Source organism: Onychomys torridus, chromosome 17, assembly GCF_903995425.1.
Source record: "Onychomys torridus chromosome 17, mOncTor1.1, whole genome shotgun sequence".
NCBI lineage: Eukaryota > Metazoa > Chordata > Mammalia > Rodentia > Cricetidae > Onychomys > Onychomys torridus.
The window spans coordinates 30,995,215-31,011,030 of NC_050459.1; the positions used below are offsets into that span (position 1 = coordinate 30,995,215).

General features: G+C 38.7%; 1 protein-coding gene across 1 annotated transcript in view; it reads right to left on the reverse strand.

The window, feature by feature from the left end:
• The window catches only part of Dlc1 (DLC1 Rho GTPase activating protein), a 376,108-nt gene that overhangs the window by 259,535 nt on the left and 100,757 nt on the right, over positions 1–15,816 (reverse strand). The window contains exon 4 of the mRNA XM_036166511.1: positions 12,474–12,611. Coding sequence (XP_036022404.1) covers positions 12,474–12,611 — 138 coding nt within the window. The remainder of the gene's footprint in view (positions 1–12,473; positions 12,612–15,816) is intronic.

A 15,816-nucleotide genomic window follows, 5' to 3' on the forward strand; every position in this document is an offset into this window, starting at 1 on the left:
CTGGGCTACCAAGTGAGTTCCAGGAAAGGCGCAAAGCTACACAGAGAAACTCTGTCTCAGGAAAAAAAAAAAGAAATATGTCTAAGGCCATTCCAGAAATTATTAGGAATTCTGCTCCAATCCAAAGCCAAACTTCATTTATAATAAACAAACAAACAAAAAGTCAAGCCATCAACTCAAACAACAATTTTTAAAATCCAACAGTCTAAAACAATGCAATCCAATCATATGGTGATTTGATACTTATATGCTGAGAAGTGACAGAGGGAAAATGTTCAGTCCTCGATCTCTTTTAGCTAACTGACACATGTCTGTATGAACACACAGTTTTGTATGCACATCCAGATAGAACCTTGCAGTTCTAACATGCAATAGTCTAGATTAAGAACCGAGCTGTTGCCAGCCATTGGTCACGTGCTCTGATGTTACACCCGGTGTACACACTTTGCAGTGTTCCAGTATGTTCAGAACCAAGGCTGCAGTGACGATGTGAAATGTAACAGTTATGTGATGTTGAAAACATCACATATTGACAATACATTTGATTGTGAAGTTGCTTTGGGTTGATGAACATTCAGAAAGCTTTCACTGCCCTTCCATATTCAGTGTCTTGGCTGTTGTTAATTGTTAGTTAACACAACTGAATCTAGAGAATCATTTGAGAGTTGGACTTCTGAGCATGCCTGTGGAGGTTATCTTGTTTGCATTAATTAAAGTGGGAAGATCCATTTTCTGTGGGTGGAACCATTTATTGCCTGGGATCAGAGAATGGAAGAATGTGTAAGTGGAGAGAAGGAACATCAGGATGCTTTCATTCTCTTTCTCTCTCTCTCTTTCTTCTTCTTCTTCTTCTTCTTCTTCTTCTTCTTCTTCTTCTTCTTCTTCCTCTTCCTCCTCCTCCTCCTCCTCCTCCTCCTCCTCCTCCTCCTCCTCCTCCTTTAGTTTTTCGAGACAGGATTTCTTTATGCAACAGTCCTGGCTGTTCTGGAACTCACTTTGTAGACCAGGCTGGCCTCAAACTCACAGAGATCCACTCACCTCTGCTTCCTGAGTGCTGGGACTAAAGGCATGTGCCACTCAACTTCTTGATTGTGAATACAAGGGGACCAGCTACCCTGACTTCAAATCTGGATCAAAAATCGACCCTTTCTCTCTTAAGCAGCTTTTGTCAGGATACGTTACTATAGCACCAGGACATGTGACCATGACATCATGATATTTAAGAGTCTTTGGTGAGAGTCTGAGAATCTAAGCAGGTTGTGAATAATACGATGTGGGATGCTCCTAGCAATAGACAGAAGCAACTGAACTTTCTTCATGATTATAGTGTAATGTGGCATTCCCAGGGAGACAGTAAGACATAAACTGCTGGATTTTGAACAAGTCTTCCTCTGTTAGTCTTTGTCCTCAATTGCTAGTCTTCCTTGAATCATGGAATTAGTAAATTAGTTTCATTAAGTTGATTTAAAAAAAAGAAAAAGAAAACTGATTATTTTTTTTTCTTTTCATTCTTGCTCCTGATCCTTATTTCCCATCTTGCTGAGACTGGATTGTTCTCTCAGTTTCCCAAGCTGTGCGTCTTGGCCACTTTCAAACTCTGTTAGTTCTGCCTCCTGTCCTGTAGCTGACCTGTGTCTTCCTTGTCTGTCCTTTCTATTCCCATCCTCTTCAGGCCTTCCTGCTCTGTGGCCTGAATTTGTTTACCAACTTTTACTTGTCATTCCCTTGACTATGATGCCATTCTCCAGGCTTTGGCCTCATTTTCCTCCATTGCTTACAAGACTCAAAGTTCTTTACAGTAGAAATCACCTTGGTTTCTTGTTTAAAAATCACCCCCACATTTCCATTTAGCTAGTGCCCCATTTCTCCATTTTGTTTGTCTTCTACATTTGCCCCGAAGGCCACTCTAGCCTCATTTTCTGCCTGTCACATTCACATGTACCACAAATTAGCTTTCTTAGGATGCCCTGTACAGATAGCTTGTTGGATCTTTGATGATTTTGACATGAGATTCCACACCCTCTCTGCCTAGAAAACTCTTGGTGAGTGTTCCATTGTTAGTTCCTCTGGGAAGTCCAAAGTGAAGGGTTTTCTAAGTAAATTTGGTAATTACATCAATTTGTGATAGATTACACCATCCTTTCATAACTAAGTGTTCAGGTAGCCACCGTTTGCACCAGCCCACACAGTCCCTGAAGGCAAAAGCCACGGCATGTGTGTCTGATATTCTGAAAATCCCCCCTCAGATTCTGTGGCTGAATTCCCCCACTGCTGGGGAGCAGCAGCTGCCAACAGTTGCCTCAGCATGCCCCGAGGGAAATGTCCTTGACCTGGAGAGACTACTTTATTAAAGACTGGATGACTTTCTAGGGCCAGCCAAGGACCAAACAGACTGGTGCAGGAATGGACAACAACAGCCCAGTTACCTCAGTTTGTGACATCTCTGAAGAAGCCACATAAGCTTCGGAGCACTCAGTCGACTCTGCTGAGGCTGTAGTTCACTGCATGCCAGCTCAGTGCAGCTCTGTTCCTTTTCATGTCTGCCTTTTTTCTGCCCACACATGTCGATGTCTTACAGCACACATCAGTAAGCCATCCCCAGGCAATTCCTGTTTTGGGGTTTGACTCTAAAGATGCTGATCAAGCCTTGTCTTCACCCGCTCATGATCTCTACTGTAGTGGCTCATGGATAGACATCATAACTTTATAGCTTTCTTGTTTTTACTACAGTGGCTTAAACAGAGACACCAACTTTATAGCTTTGGGGGGCAAAAAAAAGAGTTTGATATCACAATAGTAGTAGTACTAGAGTGCAGCTACATTAAGAATTAAAAAGGCATTTGTTTAATTAAAAATATGGGGTAGTTTCATGGATAGATTGATTAAATAGGCATATACATAGCTATTAATTTGATTTGATCCTTTACCTTTTGATTAAGTTAATACATTTAATTATCTGTGAGAGGATTAAACATTAATATTGGTAAAAACCTTTCCTTTGATAAATTTGCTATTTTGTTCTATATAGCCATATGACAAATATTAAAAATGAAAATAAAATGCATGCCAAGCTTCCCACCATGGTAATATATAATAATGTATTTGATCCAGACAGAAAAGCTATAAATATGTTACCACTGAGGGAATGATCACACAGTTTTGATGTATGCTCCAAATATCAAATACAAAATTAAACACTTGGTTTACACTTGCTTGTGTAATAATTTTAAATCAAAATTCTATTTGTTCTGAGAGCTAAATTTTCAGGTGGATATGATTAAGATACACTCCATACTTGTATGAAAGTTTGTAAGACTAAATAGAGGTAAAAAAATTAAAAAGATTTTGTTAAAACTCAAAATTAATGCAAAATGCAAATAAAGCACTAAAAATATCAAGAGTTATATCTAAAGCTAGATAGAGGTCAGAAGTGTGGAGTTATCCAGGCCAGTAGATCACAGGACATGATTAAGGGCAGCAGCTATGCCAATCTGTAGCGGGCTCTCTTCTTCTTCTCGTTCTTCTCCTCCTTCTTTCTTCTCCTCCTTCTCCTCCTCCTCCTTGTCCTTGTCCTCGTCCTCGTCCTCCTCATCCTCCTCGTCCTCCTTGTCCTCGTCCTCCTCCTCGTCCTCCTCATCCTCGTCCTCGTCCTCCTCGTCCTCGTCCTCCTCGTCCTCCTCGTCCTCCTCGTCCTCGTCCTCGTCCTCCTCGTCCTCGTCCTCCTCCTCCTCCTTCTTCTTCTTCTTCAGTTTGTTATTACCCCAGGCTTTGTGAGTCAGTAGTGAGGAAGCCTAGGGACACACAGAGTGTGCTGCTGGTAGGGAGCTTTTATCTCAGAGACTTCCAGGACTCACACAAAAATTCCTCATCACATCCCTTTCTCCTATTTGTTTAGTCTGAGCTTTAAATGAAATTTGTGCTATGGATGGTTCAAAGGCCAATGATTATAAAGATAAAAATAAATCCTACTAGGGTGTGTGTGTGTGTGTGTGTGTGTGTGTGTGTGTGTGTGTGTAGCCATTCTGCAGTGCTCCAGAACACACAGTGTGAACAGCACACAGCACTGATTATTTGTATGACCGTGCATTTCAGAACATGTCTAATTGAGTAAATACCCATTTGGTAAATTACTATGGTTTCTTCACAAAGCAGGGTTCAAAATAGATGGACACACATGAACAGGAAGTCATCCACATGACAGTCATCTGTAGGACAAAAGGGATAGTTGCCTTTGTGGACATCAATGGACTTTCTGAGACCTCCACTAACCTGGTAGATCTTCTGAGGTACAGCATCTTGCTTACACAGTGGGAACACAGAGTCCCACCCAGAGCAGTAGGGGCAGCATCAAGCTACAGAACACAGAATATTGATTTGGAAACAAATATATATATGTATACATATATATGTGTATATATATAATATAAATATATTCATATATCTAAACTATATATAAAATCACTTGATATATAAAATGCTCAGTAAATATCAAGAACAGCTGCAATTCTTTTCTTCCTCTGTCCTTTCTTCTCCTCTCCTCTCCCCTCTACTGCTCTCCTCTTACCCTATCCCTCTTACAATAGAGTTTTTTAGCCACAAATGATATAAAATACCTTGGGGTTACTCTAACTAAGCATGTGAAGGACCTATATGACAAGAACTTTAAGTCCCTGAAAAAAGAAATCGAAGAAGATGTCAGAAAATGGAAAGATCTCCCATGCTCATGGATAGGCAGGATTAACATAGTAAAATGGCGATCTTACCAAAAGCAATCTACAGATTCAATGCAATTCCCATCAAATTCCCAACACAATTCTTCACAGATCTGGAAAGAATAATACTCAACTTCATATGGAAAAACAAAAAAACCAGCATAGCCAAAAGAATCCTGTACAATAAAACAACCTCTGGAGGTATCATGATCCCCAACCTCAAGCCCTACTATAGAGCTACCGTAATAAAAACAGCTTGGTACTGGAGTTTTTTAAAATTTTCCAGGCTGCTCTCGAACTCACCATGCACTCCGCCCAGTATTTCCCCAGCAATTCTCCTGCCTCATTCTCCCCAGTTCTGGCACCACAGGCATGTGCCATCATGCCTGTGAGGGTCTCAGGGAACAGTAAGGATAAACAGCACACAATTCCCTGCTTTGATAGTTTTGGCGTATGATTTAAAATGTTCAGATTTATGGCCTTCAGAATACTAAAATGCTTGGCAGATATTTTCGGTTTTTATTTCTCCATTTAGGAATTTGGTTGGTGGTAGACCCTGCTGAGAGCTACAGTCAAGAAGGGCCTCTGTGTAAACTTTGTCTACTTGGTATTGAATATCCATGTGGAATTGCTGGTTGAACATTTCAAATAGCTTCCACCGTCTTGAAGCAGTGAGCACAGAGGCTGCCAAAGGCCAAGGGTAGAATCATTTATCAACCTGTTAGCATCACAGTAGAAAAACATGGGAAGACACTGCATGTAATTAGAACTTTGGGACAACTAGGTCAGCAAGGAAGACAGACAGGACTGTGAAGATTGCTTACTGGTCATTATTTCTGCTCAGAGTTATGAGTTATGCTCCTGGTTGCTGTGATGTGGCAGCCTCGTGGTTTGTCATTCCATAGTGCACAGAAATAACTGGAAGTTGTTATTTCTGTTGGGTGAAAATATGAACTGGATTCAAGAACTCACACCAGCATGTAGGGCACCAACTTTTCTTACTTTTATGATAACGTGTGGTTTATCTGATCACATCTTGGGCTATAGACATAACTCTGTAATACCGTTTCTTGTAAAGGTGAGATGTGTGAAGGTTGTTTTTTGACCTAATGAAATATACACAGTTCACACTGCTCCCCATTTCTTGGCCTTTCTTTTCGTTTGGGGAGTTTTCTTCCTGTCATCTTCTGCCAAGAACAATGCCAACAAAGCAGGAAACGAAGAAAGACATGTTTGTTAACCCACAAAGTGCATCAATGTTGTAACTCAGAGTTTGGTATTAACCAGGATGTACAAACACCAGTTTGACTCCCTCTTGGCAAATTGAAGCTCTTAGATCAAAAGTGAAAAGATATATGTGAGGAGGTGTTGGTGGAGGCAACCAATGCACTCCATCCATACCAGCTTTTCCTGTGTCAATTGGAAACCCACACACAGAGTGGGAGAAGTTTGAATTGATTTTGAATATAACAGTAAATGGCTGTGGAAAATGTGCTTCTCAAAGCCTCACATCAACAAGCCACATATTTAATTATTATTTACAAATCCAAAATATGTGAGTAGAATCCATGATGCTTTTAAATTGCAGAATTCTGAGCAGTTTCTCATAATGATCAATGGCTAATTTCATATTTAGGAACATTTTATAGCTTGCTGTTGGAATAGTTTCTCTTTCAACAAAACTGCAAATTTTGTTCTATTTTTCTTTCTCATAAACAATAATGATTTTCATGGACTAAAGCAAATATTTCTTTAAAATTCCACATGCTTTACATTATTGCATAACTATGTCAGTACAGAATCGCCACATTAAAAAGCACCAACATCAAAGGCATTTTAAGAAAATGATTACATTTTTAGTTGAAATTGTAAACACTACTAATTCAAATTCCTTGATGTTTGGGATGTCTAAATAACTTTTCTTTCAAAATATGTGTGTTGGGTCATGAAATGGTTCAGCAAGCAAAGGTCCTTCATCAAGCCCGGTGACCTGAGCTTGATCCTCATAACCCTCATGATGGAAGGAGGGGTACTTGCTCCTGAAAGTTGCCCTTTAACCTCCCATGCTCACCTGGGTACACATAACATATGCAAGTGAGTACACACACCTGCACACACAATTCTGTGTGACACTTCTTTTGCTGTACTATTTTTTTTACAAAATTATTTTTAGTGTACACAAACTAATAATGTGTGACATTATGAAATGGCATTTAAATTGTAGCCAGTTTTTAAATGCTATCATAACGTCTTCCTGTAGAACTTTAGTAAAAGGTGCTTGCAACTGTCATGTGCCGAACTGTATTTGGGATTAAATAGTGGATACACCTACATAAGTTACCAGCTTTGTTAAAAATTCTACATGATAATAGCTAACATAAAGCAAGTTATGTGGCATAACCAAATAAAGATATTGCTAAAATAGATCAGGGTTTAAGATTAAAATTTGATCATTGTGACCATGGAACTTGCCTTTCTCTTGTGTTTATGTCGTTATAACTTCCTGTTCTTTGACCTGTACACTGTAGACAACAAGACCATCTATCACTGGGCTGGTTTGAGGCAATGAATTTGAGTAGCAATTTGTGGTTCTGTGAAAATGGTTAAACTATAAATTGGAGAACAACATAGAATGGACTATGTCTTTTTAAGTGAAGCAAAGAAAATGAGATTATCTATTTAGTTAGTTAATGTATGTGGGTGTATGTGCGTATGTGCAAAATGTATGCGCACCTTTGTGTGTGTGTGAATGTGGGCACGGCTCCAATGCAGAGGTCAGAGGACAACATGGGTTTTCTACTTCCACCTTGTCTGAGATAGGGTCTCCTTATTGTTTATTCACTGTATACATCAGGTTAGTTGGCCTACAGCTTCCAGAAATTCTCCCATATTCACCTCCCATCTCTCTGTATAAATTTTGTTATTACAGATACTCACTCTATGTACTACATTTTTTACATGAGATCTAGAGATTTGAACTCAGGTTTTCATACTTCCAGGACAAGCACTTTTACCCATAGAACCATCTTTCCAGCTATTTATTTGTTTGTTGGTTTGTTTATGAGACAGTCTCTTTATGTAGTCCAGGTTTCCCTTGAACTCACCTCTTCTTGTATCAGTCTCTCAAGTGCTGGTATTATTGGCATGTATCACCTTGCCTGAATTAAGACAGTATTTTTAAATGTCTTTAATTTTAATAGCATTCATTAAAAAAAGTGGGTTGATGAAATGAATCAATAGTTTCAAAAGAAGAAAGACAGTGGTTAATAAGTATTTCTAAAGTATTTAACATACTGGAGCAATGGCTCAGAGGTTAAGAACACTATTGTTCTTACAGAGGACCTGAGTTTGGTTCCCAGAAACCCCATCAAATGACTTACAACTGCCTTTGAATATAGTTTCTGAGGGTCTAACACCCTCTGGGTTCTACAGGCACCTGTATGGAGGCTTACATTCCCCACATACAAATAAAAACAATCCTTAAAAAGTGTGTAACATCCATAGCCATTAGGGAAATGCAAACTAAAACCACTTAGAATCTCATGTAAAATTTGTAAAATTAAGAAACAAACCAAACCCAACCAGCCAATAAAACAACCTTAGATATATTACACAAGTTCACCACCCCTCCTTTATCTCAAAACAGGTACAGCTTTTAGAGAGGAGAACTCCACCGATAAGTGAATGTCAGACTGGAATGGTCATTATCTGATTCTATCATGCCAGCAGTGAGTAAATGAATAGGGTATATGGGCTGGACTCTCTCATTTGACCTCAGAGAGAACAGCTGTGCTCTGGGATCATGGCAGACAATTTTCCCTCCAATAAAAACTTAAACTGAGCAAAGATATTCTATAACTGTCACCAAAGCGGGTAAATATAAAGGTTGGCCATACATTGGCCATCCAGAAATAATCAATGGACTCACAGAGTGGGACACACTGCTGAGGCTTTAGTTTGACCATCTCCTATCAGTTTTAGGGAGGATCTGTTCTAAATCCATCTTAAAAGGAATCAGGTAATGTCTGTGTATCATTCTGCCTGCCTTTAGCTCCCACCCCTCCATGAGCTGATAATTTTCACACCATCTATTTTATCTTTTCTTCAGTATTAATCTAAATAGTGGAAGTTCAATTCAACTCACTGAACTGAGGCCATTGTTGCTACCTTGAGCTTAAGTAACTTATAGATGGCCTTTACATGCTATAGCAATTACCAATACTCAGGGTTAATTATTTCTACTTTTTGTGATGCCTCCAATCAAAGGCTGGCTGTTAACTTCAGTACACAGTCCATGCTGGTAGACACCCAAGGTCCCCTAGGTTGTTCAGGATGTATTGGTTTAATTCCAAAGGTCCCTTTGTTGTTCAGGATATACTCTAAGCTGTTTTGTCCCAACTTGCTGAAAGGATTCTAGTTCTGATCACCAGGATTAGAATCTTTGTGGCACCAGGTAACTCAAGAAACTCTTTGCTGGGAGATGAAGATAAATCACCATCTCACATTCATACAGTCTTGCTGGTGTTTCCAGTTATTCCGCACAGTTCAATGCCAGACTGATTCTGCTCCCCAGGTACACATTTTACAAATAAGACATCTTATTTTATTATCTGAATCCTAGTATTTTTTCATAAAAATCACAGTTAATAGTGATTAAACTAACATCTGCATTTTAAGCATCCTTAAGGTAGACATCATCGTCATCATCATTAATATCATCATCAACGACAAAAAAGGTCTGAAGAAGAGAAAAATTGAGATAGCTTCCTGGAATAAAATAGTGGTCCTCACTTCCATCATTCTTGCTCATGTACTCCTGGATATCTTAGCCAGATAAATTAGGCAAAAAGAAAGAGACAAAGGCAACCAGATAAAGAAAGAGAAAGTGAAAATATTCTTGTTTGAGTATAACATATTGTTTATGGAGAAAACAGTATAAACCCCACCAAAAATGGTTGGAACTAATAAGTGAATTCAGTAAAGATCGTGAACCAAAATCACCAAGCATTTTTATATACCAGTAATAAATGGCTGAATTTTTTTTTAAAGGAAATCTTCTCTGAGGAGGGATGGGGACTATAGTTCTTTTTGAGTATAATGATAAACATTAAAATGTAGTTAATGAATATGCTAGTTTAGTTAAGTGATGATTGTAGGTTGTTCTCCAAGATTCATAACTTCATTAGCTTTGGGCAATTGGCTAGGTTTTCAGTGACAGGCAGTTTTCCTCATGTTGAGTGGCTCTTAAGTCCAATTAGAGAGTTGTTGGTTACCACCAAGGTATATGTGGCACTACTAAACCCTTAAGATTATCATGCCATATTAGTTCTTGTTGTGATTTATAGACCTCATAGTTGGGTAGGATTGTTGGTGAAATCCCATTTAGAACAATCATATCTGAAGTCTCACAGAAATACATCACTCAGAAATAAATTTTACTAAAGAAGTAAATGAGGGCTAACAACTTGGTTCATAGGGTATAAAGGAATTTCCACCAAAACTGACAGTGTGAGTTCAATACTCAGGAAATACTTGGTTGAAAGAGAGAACTGACTCTTTCAAGCTGTCTTCTGACTTCCAGGCATGCACATATGTACACACTCACAAAAACAGACAAATAAATGTGATTTAAAAATCAAAAGAAAGAAATAAAAGAACTCCACAATGAAAATTATAAAACAATGGAAAAATTATAGAGCTCACATACAAGAAAACAAAGTCATCCCATGCTCATCAACTCAAAGCATTGCTAAAATGTTGACCATGGTTCTAGTTGGTAGATCTGTTTGGGAAGGATCAGGAGGTATTGTCTTGTTGGAGAAGGTGTGTCACTAGGGGTAGGCTTTGAGGCTTCAAACTCAAGCCATTTGCAGTTAGCTCTGTCTGCCTTATGATTGATGTTTCAACATGTAGGCTCTCAGACAAATGTCAATTATGGTGATTTGGTGATGACACTACATACATACATTAAATTATAATAAGTACAAAAATAAGTACAGATGTCAAAAAAGCCTTTAGAGAAATAGTAAAATGAATTTAAAAATGGCTGTAAGTACCACTTGCTTTTAATCATATAATTTTCAGACAAATGGAAAAACATGTGATAGGAGAGTATACAATCCAGACCCAGCATCACCCTGTCCCTCAGAATTTGTCTTGACCTGGGTGGTAGCCACATGGGCATACAGATATGCAATAGTCTAGATTTCTACAGACAAGAAAACCCTTTAACTCTAATGTTTGTACATTTTATGTCATAAGTGCTGTATTTCAATCAAAACATAAGAAGGATAAATCCCCCCGAACTGAAACATCAGAACCTATAGTATCCAGATTCAAAGATTTTCATATAACATCTTTACATTAAATCTACATGAAGGACTTCAGTGACTGAGGACACAAAGACAGCATGGCAGAGCTCTATAGTATGTTAAAGAACCTCTGTAAAATGGTAAGGCAAGAGTGGTTATCATTAAGTAAAAGAACAGCATTCCATTAAAATCTGCCTATTAGCACATTACTGTTGACTCTTTTGTACTGTATCCAGAACCAACACTATTCATGTCTTTTATTCCCTGCACATCTAGCACTCTCACAATGTTGTAGCATTTCCTTGCATTTTACTATTTAAGTGCCTACCCTGCTTTGCTAAAATGGAAACCATTTAAAGATGTGGGTAAGACATTATTCCTCTTGAGTTTTTCTTTTCTTCCCAATTTGGCAGAGTGCATGGTATGCAGTAGATATTCAGTAGATGTTTATCATCAAATGATCTGGATATTAATGATAGCAGGCCATTTAACTTCTACCTATGGAAACACTAAGGTCGGGCTTATCTGCTGTTTCAATAGTGTGCTTTGATTCTCTTTAGCTCCTGGTAAAACCACCACATCTTAAATTCAGAGTATTCTTTGAGTCCCATTTTAGAACTGCCTTTATTTTCAAGACAGGAAAACAAACAGTCCAAACTCATTTCTCTGTGTTAAGCTAACATGGGGATTAAAAAAATAATACGGCTCTGTGATTTTCACCCAACTAGGAGAGGCTATTTTGGTACTGTGTGGACTTCAGATATTTGAAGCAGTAATTACTTCCCCCATAAATGTTACCTTTTAGAGTCAAATACTATTTTCCCACTGCAGTTCACATTTTCCTTAAAGGAAAACATCTTCTATTCAGAGTTGACTGTGCTGTGTTACTCTGTATGGAAACTTTCCTTTTCATTCATGGAGATGGCAATGTAAAGTCTGTCAGTCAGGGCATTGAATTCTAGGCTTTACATGTTCTACATCATTGAATACCCATGAAATATTATGGTGTGATTTTATATACTGTATTTCTGCATATCACCGTATCATCTTAGACAATATCTTATCCATCCATCCATCCATCCATCCATCCATCCATCCATCTTCAAAGCTTAGAGGTTTTCTAAGAGTATTTGGTTTGATCAGGATGATAACACAGGACAACTAATCTCTACATTTTACACTCTTGGCTGTTTAAAGTGCTGCAACAGAATTTATGGACCATATCTTGCATAATTCTGGATCCAGGGCTTATTTTAGTGAACTACTTACGTAACCATTTTAAAAAATAAACAAGATACATTTTTTAGGGTGATGCTTCAGTAAACAGTATCAAATTGATACAGCTCAGACTCTCATAGTCTGCTTTGTACACTGAATAGAGGGCAGGAATGCTTACCTCATGTTCAGCAACATTGGTTATTGCTCTCGGATTTTTTTTTTTACAACTTACCGTGGCCTTGGGTTTGGTTCCAGAATTGCTCCCTGGAATGGATGATGGATCGGTGGAGTCAGCGTTAGAAGACAGAGTGACCTGTGTCTGATTAACTGAGATACTATCTGTTCCACTTTCCGATCCCGATTCTAGATCCTGTTTAAAAAAAAACAAAAACAAATGCACAGCCATGAAAAAAGGCACTTGAGTGCCCCCTCCATGCCCATTTCCTCCTACCAGCAGCCCTCACCCCTTATGTGGCCTCCAGTAACTCACAGTATCACAGAGGTAACAAGGTGAGGTGCCTTGCCTTCCAGACCTTCTCACAGGTCCTTGTGGAATGCCACATGAAAACAAACCTTCCCAGTCTTAGTTCACAATGTAAGTAATGCTTTTCCCTATGATATTATAAACCATTAATAGTATTGAAACTCAGTTTTTGCAGATGGAAGGTCATAAGAGGTTGTTAGAATACAAATGAGTATGGTGCATGTGTGTGTGTGTGTCTGTGTGTGTGTGTGGTGTCTGCCCACACATGGATGTACATTACATGTACAGACCATGAGTGATAAATCATTTAATTTGCCTTTTTAAAAAAGAAGGACCTTTTGCATTTATTTTGCCTTCCTATCTGTGAGTTAATGAAATAGTTAACAGAGTAATCTTTTGTTTTTCTAACCGCACATAAAGGAATATAAGTTGAAATAATTTTTTTTTTTTTCAAAATCAGTCTTAGGTTGTTACTTTGCACAGACCACATTTTACAGCTATATATGTTTCAGCTTGCTCTTCCTGTGTGGAAGGTATTATTATCATCCCTGGGGAGACAATGACACCCAGACTCAAGGCAAATCTCTGGATTAAACTCATATTCCATGGCAGAGCTGGTATTAAATCTCAGGTCCTGACCTCAAAGCTCAACCTCATAAAGTAAATACAGTGTTGTTTTCTGAGGGCCTGACATACAACTAAAGAAGCAATTTCATAGGGCCATGGATAGGAAGTTTAGTAGAAGCCCTTCTCTCCATTACTTACTGTGAGAAATCATGGGCCAACTCTCCCGAGATCTCACACTCATTCCCTCCCTACTTAAGCATCTTAGGCAAACTAAATGGTGAGGGGGATCCAAGTTATCATTATACTGCCCACTTTTGCTTTTGCAATTTATCTGATGACCTGTGGAACAATCAAACTTTTCATCATCATTGGTACCCTATGCTTCCACCATGTCAGGTGGATGGAATATACCCGGCTCAAAGGAGTTCTTACTGTGGTGGTATGTGGAAGAGGTCCACATACCATTCAACTATGGCACAAAATAGTGGGAATCTTATGATTCCTCCTTTACATAGGTGTTCATATCACAAAGTAAGGCTTCACTGGTGATATTCACTATGAAGAAGAAGGTAATGGAAGCCAGGTGATTCCTAGGGAGAATATTCAAAGTGATTCAACAGGAAAAATTAAATCAATAATTTAGGTAGAAGATATAAAGGGCAAAATTAAGAAGAGGGGGTGCTGATATCCAAAACATGTAATTGATGAGGAGGTAATGGAAGAAACAGCAGATATCAATGGAGTAGTAAAAGTCAACATGGAAAGCAAGCTCAAATGTTAGGAATAATGCAATTACTCCTAGGATGTGAGATCCAGGGCAGGAAGCACAGAGTTAGTTGATGAGAAAGTGGCCAAGAGTCAATTCAAGGAAGACAAACTAGGTAAAAAGAATATGAAACTCTGGGTCACAAAAGGGTTGAAATAGGGAGATGCTTGACCAAAAACAATGAAAAACTTTTGTTTTTATGTCTGAAGTGAAAAAAACAGCAATGCCCTCTCTCTTTCCCCTCCTATGATACACTATCTACAGTGCACTGGATAGAGTCTTAAACAATAGGAAGGACTTATAATATCAAGAAGACTGAAAAACACTGAAGAATAGTGCCCCAAATCCATCAAGGGACAGTGACTTGGCTCTAGTCTATGTATTTCTTAAGAGTCCCTATGGTGTGACTGAAGTATCCCCAAAAGATTATCAATATTGACTTAGTTACACATTCACATGAACAAAGAATCAGTGGCTCAAACTCAGAATACCTTGCTTTTGAGAAGAAAAGGCCTTGGGAAGGTTTACAATATGGCGGAATGAGAGTTGGCTTTTCTGAAAGACGTGGAAGTGACTCTCATGAGCTGTGTGACTCTTGGCAAACTTCTCACTCCCCTTCCATGTGACCTCTAACAAATTCCTCATCCTCCCTGAGGCTCACAAATGCTCATCATCAGACCAAGAGAGGGCATGACGAAACCCATGCAAAGCATAGTGCACTGACTGTTACTGCTTTCTTCTCGAGCTCCCCCCCCCCCCCCCGCCTCCCACCTGCCACTCATTCTAAGAGATTGCTATCATTAGTTAGGCCTTACAGGACTGGCACACAGTGGGGTGCTCAGACATGGTCAGGATTTGGGGCCAAAAAGTCCAAAATCAGATCTTGGGGTTTGGAGAATATACAGAGGCATAGCCAGTTTGTTAGATTTTCTCTAGGCAGCTTCATCTAAATCTTTACCCCTTCCTTTATTTTAATGTGGACATCATATGAAAGTTGTCCTTCATCATCCTAGAATCTGTCTCTATTTATAGTCTTTATTATATAGATAAGTCTATATAGTACAGTCTTTATTATGTAGCAAACTTTATTATATAGATAAGTCTATATAGTATAGTCTTTATTATGTAGCGAACTTTATTATAGAGATAACTGGGAATTTTGGAAGTGTTCTTAAACAGGGTGGGCATGTTATCTGGCAGAAGAGTCACTGCTTCCTTGTGTCTTATGTTCTTCCTGCTAAAGTTAAATGTGTGATGGAATGGGAGAGTAGGACTGAGGCAGTTTCTCCCTTGTCTCTCTCTGGGTTGGTGCTGTCTGGTGGATGATCAAGGTCAAAATCATGACACCATCGTCCCTTCCTTGCATGGCCCAATTATCAGAAAGAATAATAGTGAGATAATATTAGTATTAGCTTTAAATATCAATGAGCAAAGAGAAAGAGCAGGGGTGACCCAGAAGACTGTCAAGATCAAAAAGTCATTTTGAGGCCCATGGATATGTGTTGTTTACATCTTGCTCAGTGTCATATGAGTTTAGAAGCAAACAGAAGAGAAGCAAACAGTGTGGCCAAGCATATTCTGTGGTAGATGCATGCAAATCTGCTTATGAATGTTTCCTTCATCTGTCTGCCTAACCAGCCATTAGTTTAACAGTTAAGCTTTGTGTGTGTCTATCTCTCTGACACGAACCTACCACTAAAAAATTAGACAATTTTCTTATGGTCTCAGGAAGTCAGTCATAAAGTGGGGACCCAAAGT